The following is a 26791-nucleotide window of genomic DNA, read 5'->3' on the forward strand; positions in this document are numbered from 1 at the left end:
TCCGTCATGTTTATTCTATTCTCACTTCTTCCTTCTCTACATCTTCTAACTCCTAACCATCGCTACCTTCTTACGTTACACACACACACACACACACACACACACACACACACACACACACACACACACACACACACACACATATATATATATATATATATATATATATATATATATATATATATATATATATATATATATATATATGTGTGTGTGTGTGTGTGTGTGTGTGTGTGTGTGTGTGTGTGTGTGTGTGTGTGGAAGAATAACTTCGGTCGCCGCAAGGTTATAAGTATAAAATTAGATGCGCTTTCACATAACTGTTTATTCAACCGACATTTTGACGATAGCCCTGTCTTTTTCAAGGCATAATAATAAGGTTAGAAAGAAGCAAGAGAGACACGGCGGGGTTAGGAAGGGACAGGATCTCAACAGAGTGGAGTAATCGGACGGCAATAGACCCCAGACGCCAACAGTGATTGACATCTGGATCTCTATATAGACGCGATTAAGAAAGATGTCATACATGCGTTCAAGGTGCACAAACCATGTATGAATAACATATTAAGGAAAGAGAGGCACTACTCGCGTTGATCAACCACGAAGATCTCGTCATTAAACCAGCATTTGTGATTGTTGTTCTGAATTGGTCGGACCACGTTGAGAAAGGCGGGTGACAACGAAATGACAAACAATTCTACAAACGCCTCGACTCGAACCCTACCACCGAGCACAAAAAGATCAATGTAACAACCCTAGAGGATATCACGCGTGAAGGCGCCATCGATTCAAAGCTTCAAAAGGCACTTACTACGGTACATTCGGTGCCTGGTCATTTTTACATGCTGCCGAAGATTAATAAAGAGGAAACCCCTGACAGATCCATTATATCAGGCACGTTAACGAAACATATTTCTAAATAAATTGACTCTTTAATCATGATTAAAGACATACCACGCACACATGAGTCGTTCTTGCGTGACACAAACAATTTCCCTTGGGAAATATCGGACGTAAAAATTTCAGATGGTGCATTCCTCGTAACATTGAATTTTAGTTCACTTTACACAAATATCCCACATGACGATGGTGTAAGGGCATTTGTTGAAAAGTATGGCACCCACAACCCTATCGCATATCCAAGCAAAAAAGTAATTGAAATCTTAAAGAGACTCGAATTGAACAGCTTTGAATTTGACAATCAGCACTACCTTCAAACTAACGGCACGGCAATGGGTACACAAATGGCCCCAAACTACGCTTACATATTCATGCACCATCTAGGGTCCAATTTTCCTTATCTTGTGATATCGCGCCTTTAATCTATAAACGGTACCTAGACGATATATTCATGATTTGGACACATTCGGAAAACGAGCTGCTCAAATTCATAAAGGCATTCAACCAAGTGCACCCCAGCATTTATTTTACACTCTCCTACTCCTACACTGAAATAAGCTTCCTTGATGTGCTTATTCGAATGGACAATGGTGTGTTCGTAACTGGCGTATACAGAAAACCTACGGACAGGCAACAATACCTGCACTTTAAAAGCTGCTGCCCGCGACACTACAAGACCAGCATTTCCTATTCCCAAGCACACAGATTCTCTCGAATCTGCTCCTGCACCAAGAACTTCCACAAAAACAACACACATATGCGCGAGTACCCCTTCATCAAGAATACCAGCCAGCTATTATTGATGACGCCATCAAAAAAGCGGAAAATGTCGGCCGCCAGACTCTTCTACACCACCAAAAAGGTGCCGACCAGCACTGTAATAAAAATTTGCTATAACTTTCACGAGTAACCCACCGAACATAAACAAGGCCCTAAGAAAACACTTTACCATATTGGAACAGGGCGTGCGACTATCCAAAATTTTCACTTCTCCACTCAAACTTTCGCGCTCAAATATCGGCAGAGCTCAGCAGAGTGAAAATATGCAAGTTCTCAAAACGGAATGAGAGCGCAAACAACAACACTATAGCGCAATGTTTATTTACTGCAGCCAAACTGCCTGCTAAACATCATGTTGAAGGTAGCGAATTATCACAAGATTGTAATAATAGTGAGATTGAAAATTGCTTTAACATCTGGAATTGATACATCATTACATCATCATATGCATCAATACAAACACGATCAAGTGTTCAAGAAATTCTGAACAGATTTAGGGGAAAAAATGCCACGTGGAAAAATTGACAGTCATCTCAGTGACGCCGACCTCTATACTCGCTTCTAAGGCCCGTAACTGCTGTGCGTTTACTTCCTATGGCGCGCCCAACGCCCCTCTGTTTGTAGCGCCGGACACGGGAAGGCAAGAGGATGTTAGACGTCTGTAGTGCTGTCAATGTCCCGTGTCCAGCGCTGTGTCTGCACTTTATAATCTACTTTGTTTCATTTCTTTTTTTGTGTGTGTGTTCACCCCTCTCCGCGTAGCAGTTTGTTTTTCTTGTGGCGGATCCTTTCCTCATCATGCTGTTGTGTTCTAGGTTTCGGTTTCGGAATGACGTGTAAGGATGCCAGGTGGCGCCGCTCTGGCATCCAGGTTTTCAAGGCGACTGTAAATAGAATCAGTGTGTGTTGGGTAACCGTGGAGTGTGGTTGTTGTTCTTTCCTTCGGCGTTTCGCGCCAACCCGCGTGTTCGGGCTGGTCGGCGTCACCGCCGGCCGCGTACGTCTCCGTCGGCCGTCTTCTGCTTCGTCGGTACCAGCCAGCCCCAAACACAGCAATGGCGACGAGGACCTGTAAGAACCCATTTCGTTCTCCGTGTTCGTCTTTTTCTTGCTTCTAACGGACCTACCCTGCTAACCCTAGACGCTCTTTGTGCGCAGCAAGGTGGCTACTGCGTGCTGCGTCGCTTCATTCCTTCTTCATTCAACTACGCCGCCTCTGTCGTCTTCTTCAAACAGTGTACTGGCGTCAATTTCGTCTCGTCTGCACCTCTCCATTCTTCTTGTTTGAAATGGCGTCTCCTATTCTACCTCCCCTATTTCTTCATTTGCCCGGAGACCCGCCACTTCCGTGGGCGGACTGGAAATTGGTCTTTCAGGCCTACGCAGACGCGGTCGGGGAGGACGCCAGCAAGCCCGAGCGTCGCAAGGCCCTGCTGCTCAACGCATTGGGCCTTGCCGGGTTAAAGCTCTTGTATACTATGGAAGCCACCAACGCGTCGCCGACGCCAGCGTCGGGCGATGCCTTCAAGAATGCTGTTGCTCTTTTCGATGAGCATTTTAAAGATGTGTCGTGCGATTATCTCGCACGCGTAAAATTCCAAGAAAAGCGACAATTGCCTGGTGAGCCAGTCGCCGAGTTCATTACTTCTCTTCGAACGCTCGCCGCGTCGTGCGGCTTCGGCGCGCTCGAGGACGATATGATCCGCCATCAGCTTTTCACCGGGGTAGCTTCGCAAAACATCCGCTGCCGCATGCTTCAAAAAGGCTCCTCGATTTCATTATCCGAAGCCCTCTCGATTGCGCGAGAGGACGAGCTTATTCGCTCCCAGTTGGAGCAATTCGCTCCGCATTCAGTGCAGCAACTTCCTGCTGCGGGGGGGGGGGGGGGGCAAGGCGGCGGCTCTTCGTTTCACGGGACGCGTCAACATGGCGGCCCTTCATCTTTGTCTCGGCGCGGCGGCCAACATGGCGGCCCCTCTGCGTCACGGGGGCGAGGAAGCCGACAATATGGCGACCCCAGTCCGCCAAATTCTGGTTTTCAGGAGCAGCACCGAGCTCCTAACTCGCGTTCGCAATTTTCTTCTTTAAGCGCAACCGCGCATTGCTTTCGTTGTGGATCGGCTCGGCATTTAGCCAATTTTGCGCAGTGTCCCGCGAGAAACCGCACTTGTCTTGCGTGTAGAAAAATCGGACATTTTCAGTCCGTACGAAATTTCCGTCCAGCAAATATTTTTGAACCAGTTTCTTCGTCCGCTCCTTCGAGCACTGCACAGACCAATACCGTCACTGTTTTAAATGTGGATGGCCTCCACACTACGTCCGAGCCCAGCATCGTAGCTTCAGCGGGCCATGTGCCCTTGTCATTTCTCGTGGACACTGGTGCCTCAGTCTCTTTAATCAGTGCCGCTGACTTTCATAGTCATTTTTCCAACATTCGGTTTTTGCCTTCACACGTCGTTCTACAAACATATTCCAAGGAAACGATTGATAATTTAGGTCATTTTACAGCTCAGGTCTCCTATCGCAGTCGCACTGCTTCCATTACTTTTTATGTAACTGCCAATGGCAGCTCGCTTTTGGGACGTGATGCCATCACGGCTTTGTCCATCATCGTCGGTGCGTCTATGACGTGTGCTCAAGTAGACGTCCAAGATGATCTTCCGGCCAACGCGCCTTCTGAATTCCACCACCTGTTCATTCGTGAATGGGTTGTGTGCGCGGTTTTGTGCATAAAGTGATGCGTCGACCAGGTGTGTGCCCTGTGCGTGCCAAGCTACGCCGCATTCCTCTTCTTCTCCGTGAGCAAGTCTCTGCGGAACTGTCTCGCCTTCAAGCCAGCGGAATCATCGAGCCTGTCTCTGCTTCCGACTGGGTTTCTCTACTGGTCGTCATCAAGAAAAAAGATGGATCCCTTCGACTATGCGTCGACTTACGAGAACCGAACAAGGCGATCGTCGTAGATGGTTTTCCACTTCCTCACATTGAAGAACTGCTACATCAGCTCTCCGGAGCGGTATGTTTCTCCAAGCTGGACCTCACGTCCGCTTATCACCAAGTTGAACTTTCTGAGTGCAGTAGAGACTTAACCTCATTTTTGTCGCACGAAGGCTTGTTTCGGTTTCGCCGTGTGTGTTTCGGGCTTGCATCTGCCCCTGCAGTGTTTAAGAAAATGATGTCAATTATTCTTAAGGGTTGTAACGGCGCCCTTTGTTACTTGGACGACATTTTGGTGTGGGGACGTACTCGCGAAGAGCACGATGCTAACTTGCATACTGTTCTCAACCGCATCAGTGAATGTGGTATGAAACTTAATAACAAGTGCATTTTTTCTGTGAATGAGTTACAATTTCTAGGACATAATGTCAGTTCCCGCGGCTTGACACCTGTTTACTGTTTAATCCAAAGTTCAGGCCATTGTCAACGCCCCACGGCCTACTGGTGCCAAAACCTTGCAATCTTTTTTAGGTCTTGTTGGTTATTATGCCAAGTTTGTTCCTCACTATGCTGATGTTGTTGAACCACTGCGAACTCTACTTCGTCAAGCACAGCCTTTTAACTGGTCAGCTGAAGCTGAGCAGAGCTTCATTCGAGTTAAGTCAATACTGGCCTCAAAGCCAGCTGTTAGTATTTTCAATGAGAAGCTTCCCATCGTAATCACAACGGATGCGTCCGATGTTGGACTGGGAGCAGTGTTTCAACAACTCTGAGGTGATCAGCTGATCACTATCGCTTTTGCATCTCGTACGTTGACCCCTGCTGAACGCAGATATTCAGTAGGAGAGCGTGAAGCTCTCGCGTGTGTTTTTGTCTGTGAGAAATGGCATGTTTACTTGTGGGGCCGGCACTTCACATTACGTACAGATCACCAAGCACTAGTTGCTCTTCTTTCTGCAGGATCCGAAGGCCGCCACCCCATTCGCAATTCCCGTTGGTGTGCCAAACTCATGTATTATAATTTCAGTGTTCAATAGTGCAAAGGTTCTAATAACGTGGTTGCTGATGCACTGTCGCGCCTTCCTCTTCAGATACCGGTTACTGAAGAGCGAGATGAGGAAGTTGTTTCATTAGTTACTTCCTGCATTACTAAAGCTGAGCTTCAGGCAGATACAGCTACAGATTCCACTTTGTCTCAAGTTCTCAAATATTTACGTGAAGGATGGCCTTCTAAAGGTGCTCTTGCTTCTGAATTCTTGCCTTACTTCACAGTCCGACAGGAACTGTCTTGTGTCGAGGACTTGCTTTTCCGCGATGAACGCGCGATTCCCCCTGCTTCTTTCCGTAACAAGCTAATACAGCTTGCGCATGAGGCCCATCCAGGCATTGTCCGCACCAAACAGAATCTCCGAGACAGGTATTGGTGGCCAGCCTTAGACAAGCAGGTCGAGCATGCAGTTTACAACTGCCATATATGTCAGACAGCTGACAAGTCTGCCAAACCTGCATTTTCTTCGTTGCAGCCAGTCCAGTGGCCTGATCGGCCTTGGCAGAAACTCGGCATGGACATCATCGGTCCTTTGCATAATGTTCCGCAAAATGCCCGGTTCATTGTTTCTCTCATTGACTACCATTCCAAATGGCCAGAGCTTTGTTTCACACATACGGTTACTTCTGAGGTCATCATTGAATTTGTCTTCAATCTTCAGCCGGGAAGGTTTTCCTGATGCCATAGCTACGGACAATGGTCCACAGTTTCAGTCTCAACGATTCGAGGCTTTTCTCTCACAACGAGGAATTTAGCACTTGAGGTCATCAGTTTTCCTATCCCCAATCAAATGGGCAAATCGAGCGCTTTAATCGCGTTCTGGAGGAACATATCCAGATCGCCCAATTAGAGCACCGTCCCCTCAAGCAAGTCTTGACTGAATGTTTAGCTTCGTACAGGTTTACACCACAAGGTACCACTGGAGTGTCTCCTGCTCAACTTCTCCACAGTAGGCAACCGCGAGTTGCTCTCGACATAGTCTCTTTGCCTCGTAACATAGCAGTGTCTTCTCCTGATCAAATCCGTACCAGAATTTTTTCTCATCAACAAGCCATGAAAAAGTATGTCGACACCCGTCGAGGTGCAAAGCAGTCCAAAGTTCGCACTGGCGATCTAGTCAAGGTTCATGTGCCAGGCAAGCGCCCCAAGTATCGAGGTCCTTACAAAGTCTTGGGCCAGATTAGCCCCACTTCTTTCCGCTTAAGTGATGGTAACATCTGGAATGCTTCGCGCCTTGTTATTTTTTATACGGATTCGCCTTCAACACCTAAGTCTTCCCCATCACGTTCCGTCCGCGCCTTTCAACTATCCATCAGATTAATACATGTGGCCTCCATGTACAGGCATTTCTTCAAGGGGGGAGGAGTTACCAGTGGGTGTCGCTGGTTCAAGTACACCAAGTCATACGGTTCACTTCGAACCATCAAATACGGCTGAGACCGTTGAATCGGACTTCGGTCCGCAAAATTCTTCCGAAGCTCATGCTGCGAGCTCTGATGAGACCGCGAATTTTAACGCTCGTTCAGAGCCTTCACAATCTTCCACTGCTCTTGATGTGTCACATCAGAGCACAAGTGACCAAGGTGCAGACACACCTCATTCTACACCCAAAAGGGCCCGCCCTAAGCGGAAGCGGCAGAAGCCGCGTCGGTTCGAAGATTACGTGATGTAGAACTCTTGCTCCGAACAGTTGTGTACATTTTTTCTTGTTTGTCAGTGCATTTTCAGGACTTGTAGTGTGTGAGTTCGGTGTGCCGTGCTCGGAATGTTCATGTGTTCGAATGTACATCGATCATGTATAAACAGTGTATAGGTGTACTTCTTTCGAGGAGGGGATGATGTTGTGTTCTAGGTCTCGGTTTCGGAATGACATGTGAGGATGCCAGGGGGCGCCGCTCTGGCATCCAGGTTTAATCCAGGTTTTCAAGGCGACTGTAAATAAAATCAGTGTGTGTTGGGTAACCGTGGAGTGCGGTTGCTGTTCTTTCCTTCGGCGTTTCGCGCTAACCCGCGTGTTCGGGCTGGCCGGCGTCCCCGCCGGCCGCGTACGTCTCCGTCGGCCGTCTTCTTCTTCTGCTTTGTCGGGACCAGCCAGCCCCCAACACAGCACATGCCGCTGTGTATTTTTTTATTTCTCCTCAGACGATGAAAAGCGGAGAAGGCTCGGCGGGTGATTCTATGGTACAGTATCCGTGCTGACACGGCAGGCATTGGGAAGACCTGTTCAACACTGTACCTGTTCCTCTCGGAGCCCGTCTGCTGGGTTATGGTAGCTCGGTGGTGGGAGGAGAAATGCGAGAATGAGGGGAGGGTTTAAAATCATGCGGCACGTGGGGGACGTTTCGGGAACTAGCCTCTCGTGAGCCGGAATCCTAGCCTCGAATCTATGGCGCGTACTCTGGGGGATTGGCCAAGAACGCGAAGTTTAAAATTTTAATTTATGTGAAGAATGTTAGGTGACTTAAAAAATAAAAATTGAACGGCAATAATACGTAGGGCGTTAAATTAAGACTACAAGTAATATGTAACTAAGCTTGTATACCACGGCCGTGTTAGCCCGATGTGAACAATTTTGACGAGACAAGCTAGATTTTACTCTACTTTAATGACGAGTATTTTTAAATGCAAGATTGAAATTGTGCTCTTTCATAGTTACATAATAAAATTACACACTGCATGAAAGACATCGCTGTGGCTGTACCCTAAGCCTGATGCACCGAAGCTTAAAACTATTTCTCCAGCTAAGCTTAAGCCTATTTTGGAAAGCGGAGTAATGAGAAACCATGTTCTGGTATTAGACTATATGCGGCATGACAAAAAGTAGTGTGCAAAATTTTGCACTTCTCCGCAGAATTCGCAGAGGGACGTTATCGTCAGACCTGCCCTGTGTAAGTATAAGTTTAATGGGGGACGCTGCATCAATTCGTGACTTCTGATTGAAGAGATTTGCTCTAATGCGACTTCCATGGAAAATTTAGGTGCTAGTATTCCGTCCACATTGTTATTGCTTCTATCCTATCTGTGTAATAGCTCATTTTCCATACCTAATTGTCACGAAGTATTCTATCACTGGACAGATAGGAACAATGAGGAGATCTAGTGAAGCGCGAGCTAAAGCATCGGCCATAACCCGCAGTGACCTTGAACCACACAAATTTAATGTACTTTACGAAAAGCTAATTAGAGCGCGAAAACTTGACACGATCACTCACACACGCACACACCCATGCATCAAACACACAGCGCAAGATGCATGGGTGTGTGCGTGTGTGAGTGATCGTGTCAAGTTTTCGCGCTCTAATTAACTTTTCGAAATGATCTACCAACTAGCCCAACAACAAGTTCTCTGAGGGTACTTTAGCAGGTTCGGAACTAAAGATCGTAACGTCCTAATGGCACGAGAGTTCTGAGGATGTCTAAAAGATGTGCATGTTAAAAACGAGTCATTTATTATTATTGCCCTGTTCTTGTCTGTCGGAAGTTTTCGCAGTGCCATGAGATCAACTTGGAAAAGCTGAGAAAAGTCGGGTAGCCTCATGGCGAATGACCAGCTCAGCACTTGACAAACTATTCCATACTCCTGCCCTCTTTTTACTCGTTGAACAATCTGTAGCTGTTATGTTACGTGTTTGTGCGTGAACCTGCTCTGTTTGAACTTGCGGAAGTAAATTTAGAACTTGGAGGGAAAGCCTCCTCATATTTTATCATAAAGAACTGGTTGAAGTTACCTCCGTGATGTTCACATTTACTCTTTCAAGTTTATATTGTACGTAGATTATCTGCGGTGTGTGAAAACGTGGCCAAAAGTGAGTAAGAAAGAGTTTCGGTCACTGATAAAACATATTCAGCTCTTCTCACCGGAAGGCTACAAAATATTAGGAATGTTTGTACCGTTAACAAGCGGAATTGACGGAGCAATAAAAGCAGATGGGCTTCCTGATAAATGATAATAATTGCTGCAAACCTAGGGAGCCCCAGACACAAGCGCACAGCTTCCCGCTCTAAGGTAACCAACGGCTTTGTTTTATAAGCAGGTCTTCCCGAGAACTACAAACATCCTAATTTTTAATTGCGTGCATTTAAGTATCGTAGAACATTAACATGGAGTCCCTACGTACGCCGAATTTGCACTTCCTCACTCTCCGCAAAAAGCCCAAAGCTCGTTGAGCCTTAGCTGCAATGTATTTCATATGTGGACTCTAGTTAATTTTTTCATTGTACAAAACACCCATATGTTTGAGGGATCCTACTTGCGGAATACAGGGTGAAATCGAGCTTGCCAGAGGAAATGCCTAAAAAGCACTCTTGTTTACATCTAAAGCCATTCAAATTGACTGAAGCCATATTTTCAGCTCGTTCAGGTAGATTTGTAAGCGCATAAATGTTACTGTCAGCTGCAAGAAATTGTACATAATTGGCATACACATCCTGAACTGTTGGCATCTAACTCATTTGTATATTAAATAGAAGTGGAGATAGAACCGAAACTCTGTACTTAGATGATAGGCATCCATCCTTGACACAATAACATTCCCTCGATTTTAAAAACTCTGCTAACCCCACTGCCATATATTGCGGGAAATATTAAGTATGTAGCCTGTTAAGTAGACTGGAGGGTTCAACGCTATCATATGCTTTAACACTGTCAAGTTTCACAAGGGCCGCGTATTGTCTTCTATTTATAGCAAGCTGTATTCGGCTTTCTTAGTCTGCATGTGCACACCAGATTGAACAATCTTTTTTAAAGTCAATTTTACAGCCAAAGCTGTTGTGAGATCACAACTCGGGTCATGCGTGGCGCGATAGTTGTGCGCCGCCGCTGTCCGTAACCACTATCGCACGAAATAATAAAAAAAAAGCCTAGTACCAAGGGTGCAGTGGCGCTCTAACCCGGGTCCGCTACGTGCCAGCCTAGTATTCTACCACTGAGCCGCGCCAGTTTTTTTTTTCCTTTATTGACTTCTTGACTACAGGCCAAGCTAATCTGACAATCACTATCACACGTGTTTCATACGTGATAACGCATCGAACAAAGATATTACATCTTCAACACAGTCAGTAGTCTTATACACATCTCGCACTTTTATAACAGCTTCCACGAAAAACTCATTGACGGATAGAACTCTTACATCACAGTTTCTGTACGATAGCATACTACGCCAAACCGAATGAAGCCCAAGTAAAAATATAACATCCAAATTTTGCACAAAACTATCACTAGGCAAAACACGAATTCCATATGGAGTAAAAGGTAAGTCTTTTTTTAAATTCGTCTGAAAAATGTCCCAAAAGAAAATAGCGTTCTTACAATCAATAAACACATGTTCAATGGTCTCAGCTTTGTTACACAGGAGACAGCTGCTTCCCCATGGTACATACATCCCTCTCTCTTCAAGCCACGTTTTTACGGGTAAGGTTCCCGTATGAAGTTTAAAAAAGAAGGTTTTCACATTGGGTGGTATACACATGTTTTTCACTCGCTTTAGTAGATCATGACCCTATGATTTTTCATACTTTGAACGGTTCAGGGCACAGGCAAAAGATTCTATATTACCTCTTTCATAACTCGCTTTCATTTCACATTAGTTAAGTAATCTATCGAAAACCTTGCCCTTAAGAAACGATATCAAAACACAACTTCGCGCATGAACGGTGACAAGGTGTGTCGTTCTCCCCCGTCTGAAGATACAAAGAAGTCAGGCATGTGTTGTAAGAGCGTTGTTTGAAATAAAGAACATAAAAAGGAGTCTTCCTGGTCTCTAATGAGCAGGAAACGTGATATTACTTGGTTAAGAAACAGATGGCACATAGACAGCCCTCCTTGGTTAACACGCCGAAACAAGTTTGTTCTAGATGTTCGCTCCCACGTAGAGCTTCAGAGGAACATGGCAAATATCCTGTGGATTTTATTAATGCTTTTATGCGTACAAGTAAGTACTTGCAAAAGGTACATAATTTTAGCTGCAAGAAACACGTTGCATAGAGCTGACCGAGAGAAAATTAATAAGCAACGACCGCCCCATCCTTCGGCATTCGCGTGCAGTTCTTCAGCCTTTTCAAGCCAAAATGCTTCACTGTCTTGATACCTGTCCAATGGTACCCCTAGGTAACGTCTAGGTGTCGTTAGCCACTGAATATTTCCAAAAGAACTGGGCGTGAGGTCCCAATTACCATACCATAAACCAATGCTTTTCTCTTTGTTCATTAAACTTCCACTCGTGTCACAAAACCTTTGAGTGATTTCTAATAACAAAGTGACACTCTCTCTATCAACAGCAAAAAAGGCAATATCGTCGGCGTATGCCAAAACACGCACTTCTCATGACTGCAACCTGAAACCATTCATCCCTGTGTGGTGAATAACTTTTTGACACAGTGGCTCCAAAAATAGAGCGAAAAGCAAAGGACTTAAAGGACACCCCTGGTGCACGGAGGAAAGTACTTGTATGCGCTGTGAGAGTTCTCCATTTACAATTAAATTTGTGGTTGAACTTTTGTATGCCAATCTAATACCTTTACATATGATCGCACCAAGACCAACGTACTCAGCTAGCGTGAAGAGTATATTGTGTGGAACCATGTCGAAAGCCTTGGCTAGATCAATTTGCAACATAGCTACTTTTAGAAACGCAGCGTCACAATACTCCAAAATGCTCCGGGCAACGTGAATATTCGTGAATATGCTCGTCTGATGTGACCCGACCAACTTGTGTATAACTCCTTGCAACCTACTAGTGAGAACTTTCATAAACACCTTATAATCTACGTTTGTTAGTGTGATTGGCCTGTATCCTGTCACTTTGCGTAAAACATGTTGCTCTTTCCCTTTAGGAATCAGCACAGTGTGCGCCCGATTAAACGATGGAGGCAGAGCTCCGAGATCTAAAGACTCAGAAAAAACCTCATGCGATGCGGCGGCCATATCCTCATTGAACGCCTTGTAAAAGGCGCCACTGATGCCATCTGGACCAGGTGATTTGCCTATGCCAAGATCATCGATAGCCATCTCAATTTCCCCTATACTAATAGACATTTCCAATAAATTTGTGTCCTCAGCATGAATTAAGTGTGGCATTTCTATCAAGAACTCATCTACAAAACCCGGCTTCTTTGGTTCGCGATATGCAAACAAGTCTTGATAGTAGCAGAGTCATTCAATGCTTTAAGTATTAAGGGACTGTGATAGTAGCTACCTACCACAGAACACTGCGCCGGAGGCGGCCACATTTCGTATCCCAGCCGAGGAGCGGCGCTGGTGTCGCGTTGAGATTAGGGTGCCTGAATGGTTTCCCTCGCCCGCCGCTCCTTGCAGGGTGGGGACATTGTTTGACGGGGTGCTCGCCGCCGCGACCGGTTTTTCCTGACGGCCGCCGCCATTGCAGATCTCACTTCGCATAGCGACGGGAGCAAAGAAGGAGCTGTGGCCGCTCTGTCATATACTTTTTTAGGGAAATGACTGGGTGCTGCGTGCCCATGTGCACGAACAACTCCAGAAATGGTTGGAAACTCTACCATTTTCCGACAGAGCCCAAAAGAAGGCTGCTATGGATGGTGAAGATTAAGCGAGACAAGTGGCAGCCTACGAAGTCCTCGTGTGTATGCAGTGTGAGTATCCCGACATGTGTTCTTTTCTCGTCGAGAACTTTGAAACTTGTTTTTTTAAATGTGTATACGTGTCTGTGGGTCACTTTGTCGGTGCTGTAAACGCTTCACGTCTAAGTTGCAGTTTTTCTCTCTTTTTTTGCGATCTCTAAAAGTGCAGCTATGGAAACGTGTGGCGCAGCCGCAGTATTTGAAGTTTGTACCAGTTTTTAGTCACTATATGTATAAACAAAATAGGCTGCTTGTTATTAAATTGCGTATTTACAGAAAAGTGTTTTTCATTCGTTTATTGCAAATCACGAAATTCAATAAAAGTTGTGTGGTATACTGTGTCTTTCTAGTAATTCTGTCTAGGCTAAGCTAAGCTAAAATTCATGGTTCATAACGGACTTACAGGCACATTTTGAAGCAAGCCATTTCGAGCAGCACCGAGCTGACCAGTGGATAAAACTGAAGCCGAACGCTGTGCCAACGGTGTTCCCTTTCAGGGGTAAGTTACTGTTTCACTGTGCGTCAAAGATTCTGTATGAACCTAACAGGTGGCAACAGTACAAGGCTAAAATGATTTAGTTTCAAAAATTAGGATGATCCGTGGAATTCCTCGTTTGAGGATATTAAGAAAGTCGGGGTACGTGCCTGCGACCTGAGAAAAGGCATATGTCTGCAACCTATAATACTGCTAAAATCCAGTACAGGCCTGTGATTAGAGCTGGCTACCTTGTAATACTTGCAGCTTGTGACTGTCCTTTTTTGCACTGCAGGCTTGCCTCCACAAAGGAAGGCGCCAAAGGACAGGGCAGGACCTGCTGTGTTGCCTGATGCATGCCAAGAAACACGCGGTGACAACTCTACGGCCATTAATTGTACGCCACTCACAAGTGCACAGGCGAATTTAAATTCACGCACAGACAGTCTTGGCGCACAGCAACCGCAAAGCTGCAATTCTCAGACGCCTGATTCAGTACCGCACATTATGGAAAGGGAAGAAGTTGTGATCTCGGCCGATGCACCTGACGGGGCACGTGAAAACAAGCAGTTAAATAAGCAGCTCTCTGATATGGGCAGAAAATACACTCAGCTACATCAAGTCCATCGGAAAGCCACCTCAACCATTCAAGCACTAAAAAAACAGGTGAAAAAATTGGAAACCAAAATGGAATTATTCGGACAGCGTTTGAAATTCCTCAATGATGACCAGCTGCAGGCTCTTGGGCGCCAGAGTAATAAGGGAAGCACTTGGTCTGCAGAAACAATCAAGCAGGCGCTTCAGATTAAGTTTTCCTGTGGAAAAACTGGTTACCAGACACTAAGAAATCTGGGCTACCCCTTGCCATCCGGAAAAACCCTTGCACGTCGCCTTCAGGGCCTCAAGTTTCTTCCCGGAATTTTGACGGAAGTCATCGATGTTCTCAAAATCAAAGCAGAGAACATGCAAGACATTGAAAAAGACTGTGCTTTGTTCTTGGATGAAATGGAGATTGCTCGCGGGTACGAGCTCGATCGCGCTGAGGATGTGGTGTTGGGGGGGCAAACTATGCCAGAAAATCCAGACGAACCTGCACATCACGCACTAGTGTTCATGGTAGGAGGCCTGAATACGAGATGGAAGCAAGTGATTGCCTACCACTTCACCGGAAGTCATGTAGAGGGTAGTATCCTCAAGGACTACGTCATGAAGATAGTGCAGCTCTGCGCGGAAATCTCTTTAAGAATCCGTGTCGTCACTTGCGACATGGGGGCTTCTAATCGGGCTATGTGGCGCGAGCTCGGATTCTCCAGCCACAGGAATTCCATTACTGTATGTTCAGTGCCTCACCCCTGTCTGGAAGACAAAGAATTGTTTTTCACAGCAGATGCTGCACACGTGCTGAAGAATGTCAAGTCACAGTTGCTTTCATCGGAAGTATTCTTTCTGAGTGATGCAACAGTATGCCAGCACAATCTGCCATCAAAAGAAGTGAACGTGGACCATGTGCGCAGTGTAATTAAGTATGATGCTGAACGAGAGCTGAAAGTCGCCCCGAGGCTCTCAGAGTTACACATTTCGCGAGGCCATTTCACAAAAATGAAAGTGGGAGTTGCTGTCCGCTTCTTCAGGGAAGCTCCTGCAGCGATTCGGTACCTAATTAAAGAGGACGCGATAGAGCCGGAGGCAGAGACAACAGCTTGGTTTCTAGAATTAGTATTCAACTGGTACACGCTAATGTCTTCCCGCCACCCATCAGTTGCTCTCAGCCTTCGAGACATGCGGAGGTACCACGAATCAATTGAGCTACTGAACTCGGCCCTCGAAGTTTTTCAAGGAATGAAGATGGGAAGCAAGGCACAGTGGAAGCCTTCGCAAGCAGGTTTACTAATAACAACAAAAGTCGTTCTTCGTCTCCAAGACATTCTCTTGCGCAGTGAAGGATACGAATTCTTCCTCACGAGCAGAATCTTGCAAGACTGCCTCGAAAATTTGTTTTCGGTGGTGCGCATCAGGAAGCCTGTTCCTAACGCATATGACTTAAAGTGTGCCCTGAAGCTTGTGTGCGTGAGTCAGTTCCTTCATGCACCCGGAACGTCAAGCTACGAAGTCGACGATGCTAAGTACCTCGCCGACATGCTTGCAAAAGGCAAACAAGAGCACGGGGAGGTGGAAGCTGATGTCATTGATGACTCGGAAATTTTGTTCATTGAAGAACTTCAAGAAAACGAATGCAACATCCTTTTCTACATCGGCGGCTTCCTTTTAAAAGGTATGCTGAGTGTTGTAGCGGGATGCGGGCATTGTAATTCTGCCTTGTTAGGCTCAACTGAAAGCGAGCACGCAACTCTGACTATTCTGAAGGAGTACAGGAGTGAAGGTGGCAACCTCACATATCCCAGCAAGGATGTTTTGCTGACACTCAAGTCGTGTGAAGAGCATTTCAGGGGCATCATAAGTTGGAGTGAGGGCTTGCTGCGCTTAAGGTCCCCGTTGAAGGCCGTGACCGATTATTTGAACGAGATGGTGCGCCCTTGCGTAAAGACTTGCTCCGAGCACAGTGACGCCGTAGCAAAACTCCTTATTGCGAATTATGCAAGACTGAGGCTTCGCGTGCATTTGCGCCACGTTAGTTCAAACGGCGTCAATGAACACGGAAGCAAGACGTGCGCTGGGGTAAGCCTTCCGTGACCAGCCGAACTGGACCAGTCACTTATAAATTTTATTATTTTTTCTTTCAGAACACTTATTGTTTGATTAAAATATTTTGAGTTCATTGTGAACTGGCTAACCTCCCTGTCCTTTCTTCATCCTCCTCCTTAAGTTCATAGACATTTTTCTTATTTGTTATACAATATCACATTCTTAGATAAAAACAGCGTTGTGATCTTTAAGCTGACTAAGGTTGTGATCTTTGGAGAATGTTTATGGTAAGTTAATATTATTGCGGTCGAAGCAATACCGACACAGCGTCACAGAGGCAGAATACGAGAGTGATACTTCTCGGATAATTAGATTGCTCGCTTACATATATCTATGGAAAGTAGAAAAACTGAACAGGTATAGGGCATCAAAATCGTTATTACTGCATTTCATCTTGTATTTTCCAATAACTTAGTAAGATTTTTTTCTCAGTGGTCACATAAAAACGAGAGATTCAATTGATGTTTACGCTGTTTCACTATCTCAACCAGCTATAACAGAAAAATAGCTGTGTAACAAATCTGAATCTCATTCCCGCAAGATTATTCAGAGCTGCGAGGGCACGCAAGGCGGGGGAAAAAGCAGGATGAAGTAAGTTCAACGCGTACAATGCGAGCACTACTGAGTGGCTGGCACGCTGCACAGCCACTGAGGAGTGCGGTGAGTTTAGGTAACAGGAAAAGGCGTGCGCTTCATGAATTAATGTAGATTTATCCTGCAAACAGTCTCCAATGACAGACGCACATATTCAGACTGCTTTTTTATAGCGCGAAATACCATTTCTCGCACTAAACTCTTCTCAAACTCTCCTCATACGCGCGCGCAGGCAGTGTGTTTCGTTGGGGTGAGATATGTAATGGCGGACGCTCTAGCAGACGACGCGGTTGTCCCCACCCTGTACGGAGCGGCGGGCGAGGGAAACCATTCAGGCACCCTAGTTGAGATTGGCGGAGGGCACGGAGGAAGGAAAAAGGTAAGGAGAGGGCATGCCCAGCCGGCGCAGGGCGTAAAAAATGTGGCGGAAATGACATCATGGCAGCCATATTCACTAGGCACAATGGCAGCGTTGCTATGGTTACGTGTTGCGCAGTGGAGCTGGTTTAGCAGTGGGCGGCCGCGGCTGGCGGCGACATGTGTGTCTCCCCAGGTCTCGTGCTGAGCCGTGGCGGACAATATCTGTGCTCTGCGCCGCGTTATTGGTTACGCAGTGTTCTCCTGGCTGTTACATTACTCTTAGCAACGTTTACAAATCACTTTGCCCATCACGGGTTTCAACAGTGCGTAGAACAAGTGCATATCCATGTGTCGTGTGGCGGATGATGCGGATGAAGCAGTTAGTGTTCAGCGAAATGGCGTTGGACACCATGACGAAGCTGAATGACGACGAACGCCTTGCAGGTCAGTGATGGTTGAGCAGTGCTCCTGCTTGTGACAACGGACGACGCTGTTGAGCCCAGCAAGACGCCGTGATGACCATGTGCACATACGTAGTTTCGTGTTGTGTGTGTACAGTAACAACTTGCATGTGCGTATTAAAACACCTTTTCTGTTCCGCGTGGTACACTCTCCGCCAGCATTGCATGTAATCTCAACGTAACAGCAACCACGTTCAACCTTCACTAGCACCGTGCTCAATGTCACCACGTCGCAGAATGCTGACGCAGGTGAGTTTCACGCGGAACACGGACACAGTGGCAGAACGCTGCGTCAGTCGCGTGGCGGAATGCAACCATAGAAGGCGCATGAACGATCGTGTTGTCTGTACAGTTGCTGAATTAATGACGTGAAAGCACTCGCCGTTGTCAGTGCATCTAGCGCGCGCTCTCTCGTAGTTGCTTCGTTGTCGGCGAGCTGTTACTCCCTGTTATTACTCGGACGAAGCGATTTCGCTGAAGGTGTCCTGCTGGCTCAGAGTGATGAGCTTAGTTCCATTGGTTTCGGATCGGCACGACACACGTGCTGCGCAGCCCACGTGCTTTCCGAGCCGGAGAGGGAGTCGCGCCTTCTGCTTCGCATTCATATGTAAACAAGAGAGGAGAATTTGCCTATTCAATATGGCCGACTTCCGGCTTCATCGTGGCTTCACAACGAGTGACGTCAGGGCCTCTCCTTACCTTTCCTTCCTCCGTGGCGGAGGGCGACCGGCTGTCCGTGTCGCGTTGAGTCGCGGTGTTTACGGTGCATTCGTCCCTCGTTGTGTAGCAGTGTGGTGTCTTACGCGTTCATCATGTGCCATTGTCTTGTGGGCCGAGGCTAACACATCATTGCCATGCAGACCTGCAGCGCGCCCGGCTGTAGAAGTGGATACGGCTTGCAAGAGAAATCTGCTGTTCCGCGTCATTTCTTCAAATCGCCGAACGACCCTGAAGTGCTGAAGGCTTGAGCTGCTGCCATTCTTCGGAAAAATTTCAAGGTGACGACGAAGACCTGCATTTGCAATGTACATTTTGAACCTCATGACCTCGTCTCATGTTACGAGCACGTCATCTGCGGCAGCGCAGTTCAGAATCCGCGTGGCCAGGGGTGGTTCCCCGGATTTTCCCTAATATCCCGGTTCACTTGTCAAAACCGAAGACGCCGCCGAAAAGGAAACCTCCGAAAGCAAGACAAGCAGAGAATCCAGAGATTCGCTCTACCGAAGAAGAGGACGGCCTATGCTGCGACGACAAAGAAAACGGCGTTCCCGACGAGTCGTGGGTATCTTCCGATCCAGATTTGTGTTCCGAAGAAGGAATCTGGCTTCAAGCCTTCGAAGGACGCACAAAGTTTGAGTCTTTGGGTGTAGAGCTCAGAGCTGAGGACGTCGTTTTCTTCAAGATTGCTGAGAGCAGCGGCATTGTTGGTATTGACAGGGCCGTTGCTGTGAGAAAAGACTTCAGCGTGGCTGTGAGCTCAAGGGGAAAACTTGTTCCTTCGAGCGTGTACCGCGAACACGGTTCGGAAAACTTGCGGCGGCTCTCGAGCTTAAAGGGAGTGTCGGCATTCCTCAGCTATGTGGACAACCTGAAAGTGTGCACGGCATGCAGCTGTAGTTCATTTCCTTCTATTTTGGTGGCAATAAGTGCTGTAAAGACACAGGACGTGTGGAGGCACGTATATTGTTGTGGGCTGTCCCAGCGAAGCCTGTGCTCACATTGCAAGAGCACAAGAAAAAATCTCGGCCTTAGAAAAACGAAGCAGAGCAAAGAATGCAAAAGGACAAACCAAGCCTCACCGATTGGTTCGGTCAAGAGCGCAGAACCTAAAAAAAAAGGTTATCAGAGCCACAGTTTTCTGGGAAAGAGCGAAGAAAGAAATTCGTGCTTTGAAGGCACACCTGTCTAGGTTGACTAGTGGCGAAGTAGATAAAGCTATAGAGGTGCTTCCTGAAGCACAACAGCTCGCATTCCGTGCAGCGCTGAAAGCTTCAAAAGCAAAGTTAGCGAGAGGAAAGCGCTACGAAGCCGAATGGTTAATGACGTGCCTCCTTTTAACGATATCAAGCCCTTCTACATATAGGCTAATGTCCAAGATGAACCTGTTGCCACTGTCCACCTCTTCATGGCTAAAGCAAATAATCAAGGGAATGCCTTGTGAGTTCGGCTTTAATAAGGTTTTGCTTGCAAGCATTGGTGCATTCATGCAACAAGAGCAAGGGGTCCGCTGCTATGGAACACTGATACTAGATGAGATGAAAGTGTGCCGGACTGTCAAATTCAACAAACAAACCTATAAGGTTGACGGTTATGTTGATTACGGGGATGATCAAGAGTCAACCACTGTTGCAGATCATGCCCTTGTCCTTATGTTTGCTCCCCTCTTTCATCCATGGGTACAACCGATTGCCAGTTTCGCTACAAAGAATGCTGCTTCAGGTAGAGTCCTGGCAAGAATGGTTCTGGAAGCCATCATACAGCTCCATAATCAAAATGCAACAGTTGTAGCTGTTATTAGTGATAGAGCAAGCACAAATAAGGCCATGCGTTCAGCCTTCGCCGTCATGGGCAAGTTCACACACCTGTGCACAAAACCAAACACCCATGCATTCCAGGCTAAAGTTTGTACTTCCTCTGTGACGTTCCCCACATCATCAAGTGCATTAGGAACCACCTCCTTCGCCACAAGTACGGTATGGTGAGTATGCCTTGTTTTTAATTTAAATTGCATCAACTGGTTTTGTGCGTACTCAAGATACTAATGACTTCAAATCTTTTCCTTGCAGATTGGTGAACACAAAGTCAACTTTGACCATTATCATGTACTGCAGGAAGTGGAGAGCAAGCAGCAGCTTCGTGTTGTTCCTAAACTTACAAAGGAGCATGTGGCCCCAGATAATCTGAGGAAAATGAACGTGGGGCTGGCTGTGCAGGTTGGTGCAGTTAGACAAGTCGGTGTTGCAGTTGCATTTTACATAAACTTTTATGCATGTCTACAACATGGTGCCTTGTTTTGTGCCCAACAGCTTTTCAGCCGCAGCACCGCAGTGGGCTTAAAGCTGTACAAGAGGCTTCAGCAGCCTGGACTGCAAAATTGTGATGACACAGTTTAGTTCACAACATTGGTGAATGCTGTTTTTGATGCTCTTAACGTGAAGCTCCCACGCTTTGCCACCCGAGATTTATCAAAAGAAACTGAGGTATGCAAAGAATACCCTCATAATCTGTCTAGGCACTCCTAATGAATATAAATGCTTTTTCTCTTCCAGGTCATTACAGAATTCCTTCGCCTTGTAAACGTGACTGAACAAAACCACATTACGAAAGGAACTGTCATGTTTGCCTCTCAAGTCACAATGGAGTCTCTCCGGGTAACCCTGGCATCTGTCCTAGACCTCATCAGAGATCTTTCCGAAGGAGCAGACTACGTTCTGACTGAAAAACTTAACCATGATCCCTTGGAGGTAACCAATGAGCGAGCTTTCTAAAATGTTACATATATGGTGTTGCAGGAAGAAAATTTTCGGGACTGTGCCTCTGAAACAGACGTCATACCATATTTTCACTGTCTTTCAGAGATTCTTCGGAGTCACCAGAACCTTCGGAGGGGATGAAGACCACTTGACAATTGTGAGCTTTTCACACATACACAAACTTCTAAGTCTGTACACCCCTATTAAGACTTGCATCGTTGGTAATGTTGTGCCAGAGCCAACTCTCGTGCTTGCTGCTGTCCAAGAAACGATGAAGGCAGGAAAGAAAGAACGGCAGGCAACACATGAACGGCTGCAAGATGACATCAAGTTGAAGCTGTTGGAGCTCTACAATTCTTCAAAGGCTGCTTCGGCCGAAAATTGCACTGCGCCAGACCATTCATACAGCACACCGACTGCACAAGATTGCGTTGTGTACTAGTTGTGTGGATATCTTGTGCACTCTTTCTTGAAGCATGAAAAGTGCGCAGCCTGCATCACTGAAATCCAGTCATCGCATACGCAGTGCCCTAAAGCTTTTCTGACACTGAAGAGAGAACTTAAGGAAGGATGCCTTAAATATCCATCATGGGCGCTTTTCAACATGTTTAGAGCCGTTGAAAGCAAGATCTCTTCTATGCTGCAAGAAAACAGCCTCTGCATGGACACCATCTGGGACATCCTGGATTCGCTCAAGTGCTGTGGTGTGCAAGGAGTTGGATGCTGTACACACAAAGACACTCTGACTGCTGAACTTCTGCAGATGTACATAGTGTTGCGCATGCATTTTGCAGCAAAACACGCTTGCAAACAGTTCACTGCTGGTGGCTGTGTTGCATCTGTTCGAAAGAAAGTGAAGCTGATGTAGAGTGAAGGGGAACTGATGCCATTGGTAAACAAATGGTGCCATGGCGCTTTAAAGGGTGCTGCATGAAAATAAAGTTTGCAACCAGAAGATGTAACTGTACTGGCTATGCATTATACTTGTACATGTTTGTTTGTACCTCCTCCTTCACCACTACAAGCCTTTTTTTTTGCAGCGGTAAAAAACGTCTTATTTTAAAGTCAGGTAACTCCCTTCGTGAGGAAACTCTAAAGTAAATGCGGAGGTAAAATTATGCAAGTTTGTTAGTAGTTAATTGGTGTATATAAAGCATGACCGGCTTTAAAAGTAGCCGGTTGCGGTGTAAAGCAAGGTATCATGCAAAGCCCAAGACCTAATCGCATGCGGCTTTGATGGACGGCGGTGGTGAATCTGATTCGACCAAAATAAAAAGGGTTATATCCTCCGCCAGAAGTGATTAGCCAAAAAAGAGCCCCCGAAATAATGAGCCCACAAATGCATAATTGGCGGTTGTCAATATTATTGTAAATTGATATAATTATTTGAGAAACGAATAACAACATATAAAAGCGCAACAAAAGGTCTCCACATGATCTCAACCCCAACTAAAAGCCACGAAATCTACTCCAATTTGGCTCCTCATAGCCAAATATCGGGTTGTAAAAATTCAAAATTAACATAAGCAGGAGAATATTGCTTAGATATGAGTAGAACGGTATCAAAATTGCCTTAACGGCTTCGCGTTGATTCAGATATGACTTTTTTGCACCGTTCAACGCGGAGCAGTAGCAGACGAACCTCGGAGAATCGACCTTAACTAAACTGTACCTTCGGAAAAGCACAGCATTCTCTTGATCTACGCCGCTTCCTCCTCTCCACGCCTCTGATAGTGCAGCTGCGGTCACGTGGTAGCGTGCTCCCCTTTTCTCGGTATTTCGTTTCCTTCGCCTCTCGGCGCCATGTTGAAGGCTCCAACGTGCCATTTGCTGTGTATTCGCCCGATGCGAAGTGCACGAATTGTGAAGCGCATGTGTGCGTCTCGCTCGTTTTGTCGCGATGCCGGGTTGCTGTGTGTTTGGCTGCCATAACCGTGACACCCAAGAGAAAAAGTTTTTTGTCATTCCGCGCGGAAAAGAGAATGCAGGTCGTCGCTAAGTCGGGCTCCACATAATAGGTTGAGTAAACTTCGAGCCGAGATCGGCGTGGCTTTGTGAGGCAAGTGCTCGTGCGTTTTTACTCTTGACAGGCACCTTGCTTTGCCGTGTGACATATGTGGTGTATTACTTATTCAATGTAACGGAAAAGTTTGTGGAATTTGTCATGCACCAAGACAGTCACTTGCTCGAGCAAGGGACTGTCTTGAACACCAGATGGTCGAAATTTCCGGAGCCCCCCAGTATGGCGTACCTCATAATCATGTCGCGGTTTTGGCCCGCATATTATTAACTCTGTAAGAACTAGTGTCATGCACTGCAACACTAGGTTGTGTTTCACACATTCTACTAACCTTTCACTGTAATATGCGGATGAAAGGGCGAAGACAGAGCAAGCGTCAGAATGAAAATGCGATAGCAAAAAAAAAAAAACTGCGCGCAGAGTTCATCGAAGGCCATGCATTTACGTGCAGCTCCTCCATCATACTGTGTAATTTCGCGAACCACTTCTGGGTGACAGTAAGAACTTTCTGCAAATTCGGAACATGGAGAGGCTTTATTTCAGAGGGACCGCGGCTCATCGGCCGACGTGTCATCATGAATTAGCGCGTCAAACATTCAGCGCATAAGTTTCAAAACGCTGCGGTAGTTGCAGCAGATGCCCCTTTAGATGCTACTACTAATGTAAAATAATTCCAGGTAGAACGCGCTTAGGGAGACGGCACATTCACTGTGTTGAAGAACTGTGCTGGTCGTTATATGCGGCCTCAACTTAGCAGAATGAAAGTTTTATGAGACTTTTGCTTCATCTGTTTTCACAACATGACTAAAGATAATCCTTGTTACATGACAGTGTCTAGCACCTAGTTTTTCTCGTGCATGTGCTTACATTATTATTTTGTGATATGTGGAGGCAATGTGGGAACATACGCATTTGCTGTCTTTGCAATAACCGTCTGGTGCTTTTGCTGTCTAAAGCACAAATGTTCAGTGCAGGCTACACTGTTTCATTGTCTGCCATTTTACCAAGTTCTTACTGCAAAAGAATGTCAGCCCACCGCATTTTATAACTCTGTGATATTCATTGTTAGTTCATGTTGCATCTTTGAATTTTTGCTCTGTCTTTTTTTTGTTGTTTCTCTTTTGCGGGGTCAAGTTTAAGAATATGAAATTTTTTTGTAGTTTTTGTTTCATTTTTTGTGTAATAAGCCTAACTGACATATATCACCTGTGCTATACTTTTGCAAAACATTTCGTATTGCACAAAAGTACGGAAATAAAAACATGTTTCAGAAATGTATGCTCGTTAAGTGGAATTTTTATTCGAGCTGCAGCCACTGAAGATATCTGTTTGAAATTTGGCGCTTCAATAGAACGACGGGGTTATTGTCGTTGGTTTTAACATATTGGTTTTAAAACTTTCTTCCCTCTTACTATTGGCAGAAAACATATGGTTTAATAACTTTATTTATTGTCAGTTAACATATAATGCATACGACAATGGGTGCAAGCTGTTCCGCACAGGACAAACATCCCAGAACGGCGCATGCGAGCACACGCCATTGGGCAGGCAGACAAAGGAGATAATAATGATACATGTTGTTTTACGAGTCCTCGATATGATTATGAGGCGCGCCGTAGGGCTCTGGAAAACTTGGCCATCTGGCGTTCTTTAACGTGCACTGACATCGCACAGTACGCGGGCCTTTAGCATTTCACCTCTATTGAATTGCCGGGACCGAACACGCGACCTTCGGGTCAACAGGTGAGCGCCGATACATCACCGCAGCGGGCAGGAGAAATAACATATGTGAAACGTCATGAAGTATTGATGGAACACTTTCATAGGAATTGCAGACATTGCTGAAGTTATGTATGATAGAGATAGTTCACACGAACTATTCCTTCCCAAACGGCGTGGCTTGACATCACAGCTGCCACGTAAATATTTCTTACCGATGCAATAAATAGCGCGTCGTGTTTACAGTATTTTATCTCAACCTTTTTTAAGTAAACCCAGTTACCGATATCCGCGCCAGATATACAAGAAAATGCTACGCTTCGAACCTTGAACGGCGTGCAGTTTGCTACAAATTGTACATCGTTTGCAGCTCTCCTGGCGCACTATAGAGAGTTAGATGGTGCGCACACCCACACCAACTGGGAAAATGAACGCAAAAATAAAAAGAATTATTACACACAGCCGTATGCGAGACATAGCACGCGGCCACGGCTGGACTAGAAAGGCTGTGAAAAAAGTGGCAGCGCCAGCCCGCAACCATCCTGAAAGCTTCACGCATCCACATGGAGCGTTCGAGGGGGTGCCACCGTCGCTCGCGAAAGGCGCGCAGGAGATGAGGCGGCGGAGGGGAGAGCAGTTTGCGCTACTTTTACGAAGTAGAGGGACTTTAACATTAACGCGACCACAGCGCCGCCGCTTCGCGTGATACGGGCTGAGGCCGTTTTCGTGGCATGGCGGGTGCGCGCTCCTTCCCAACTGACCGAATCTAAAAACGTGGACTACATTACACAACACGTAACCATAGATACGCTGCCACTGTGACCAGTGAATATGGCCGCCATGATGTCATTTCCTTTACGATGGATGGATGCATTGATATGGCGGTACCCTTTCGATCAGGCGGTGGCTAACGCCACCAAGCCGTAATGCTTAGTGAACCAAAAACTAGATTTATTAATTTTTCTTTACATAGTGAGGTTGAGGACTCGTACTTTGCAGTGAAGGGTTTATTTTCACTCGTGCCTTGACTTTAGCCACCAATCAGATAACCTCCTTCTAATTAATTGTACCCGCTTAAAGTCTATTTTGCCCTCCCTGCCCCCAAACCCAAGTGCTTTGAAAAACTCTGTGCCATCATCGTGAACTATAGATTGAAGCCATTTACAGAACATTCTCAAGTGTTCGGCAGTTTCCTCCTCTTCTCCACACATACTGCATACCGTGTCTACCCCTTCGTATTTGGCCCGGTATGTCTTGGTTTGCCATACTCCCGTCCTGGCCTCAAACAATAGAGAACTACCCCAAGTATTGTCATAGATCCTTTCCTTGGTGATTTCCTGCTGAAAAGTTCGATAGATCTCTAATGCGGACTTTTTAATCATGCGATGCTCCACATATTGGTCTCAGCTTCCTTGACCTTCTTCTTAACCAATAATTGGTTTTGTTTGGCCCCCTGCTGTTTTATAAGTATTTACGAGGCAAATTTCTGGTGCGCTTCCTCCATTTTCTATCAACATTTTTTATGTACAAGTAGCTGAATACCTTCCTAGCCCAACACTCCTCCCCCATTTCTCTCAATCGCTTCTCAAATTTTATCTTGCTGCTAGATTCCCTGCCCTCAAACGATGTCCATCCCACATCACCTTGTACTCCCTGATTTGGGGTATTCCCGTGAGCTCCTAAGACATGCCTACCTTTTCCACGTTGCTTAATTTCTAATCTTGCTTGAAC

The 26791-nt window shown here is 46.0% G+C and overlaps 3 protein-coding genes across 18 annotated transcripts in view; 2 read left to right on the forward strand and 1 right to left on the reverse strand.

The window, feature by feature from the left end:
* The window catches only part of Sirt2 (Sirtuin 2), a 438023-nt gene extending 425120 nt beyond the window's left edge, over window positions 1–12903 (forward strand). For 3 of the 14 annotated variants that reach the window (XM_075865870.1, XM_075865869.1, XM_075865871.1), the window contains one exon: window positions 12494–12903. In XM_075865870.1, the coding sequence (XP_075721985.1) occupies window positions 12494–12606 (113 nt within the window). In that variant the 3' untranslated portion in view covers window positions 12607–12903. The remainder of the gene's footprint in view (window positions 1–12493) is intronic. The other 11 variants (XM_075865861.1, XM_075865868.1, XM_075865867.1 and 8 more) reach the window with 8 other exon arrangements.
* LOC119167701 (uncharacterized) overlaps window positions 1–26791 on the reverse strand; it is a 70435-nt gene that overhangs the window by 14164 nt on the left and 29480 nt on the right. The gene's annotated exons all lie outside the window — the stretch shown is intronic.
* Window positions 12953–16513, forward strand: LOC119169796 (uncharacterized). Its single transcript, XM_037420810.2, has 3 exons — window positions 12953–13267; window positions 13661–13754; window positions 14026–16513. The coding sequence occupies exons 1-3, from the start codon at window positions 13115–13117 to the stop codon at window positions 16419–16421; spliced, it is 2643 nt and encodes an 880-aa protein (XP_037276707.2). The 5' UTR covers window positions 12953–13114; the 3' UTR covers window positions 16422–16513.

Source organism: Rhipicephalus microplus, chromosome 6 (genome assembly GCF_043290135.1).
Source record: "Rhipicephalus microplus isolate Deutch F79 chromosome 6, USDA_Rmic, whole genome shotgun sequence".
In the NCBI taxonomy this organism is placed as follows: Eukaryota; Metazoa; Arthropoda; class Arachnida; order Ixodida; family Ixodidae; genus Rhipicephalus; species Rhipicephalus microplus.

Coding starts and splice junctions, on each gene's coding strand:
- LOC119169796 (XM_037420810.2), top strand. CDS start 13,115: ATGACTGGGTGCTGCGTGCCCATGTGCACGAACAACTCCAGAAATGGT. Junction 13,268..13,660: donor AGTCCTCGTGTGTATGCAGT/GTGAGTATCCCG, acceptor ACGGACTTACAG/GCACATTTTGAAGCAAGCCA. Junction 13,755..14,025: donor AACGGTGTTCCCTTTCAGGG/GTAAGTTACTGT, acceptor TTTGCACTGCAG/GCTTGCCTCCACAAAGGAAG.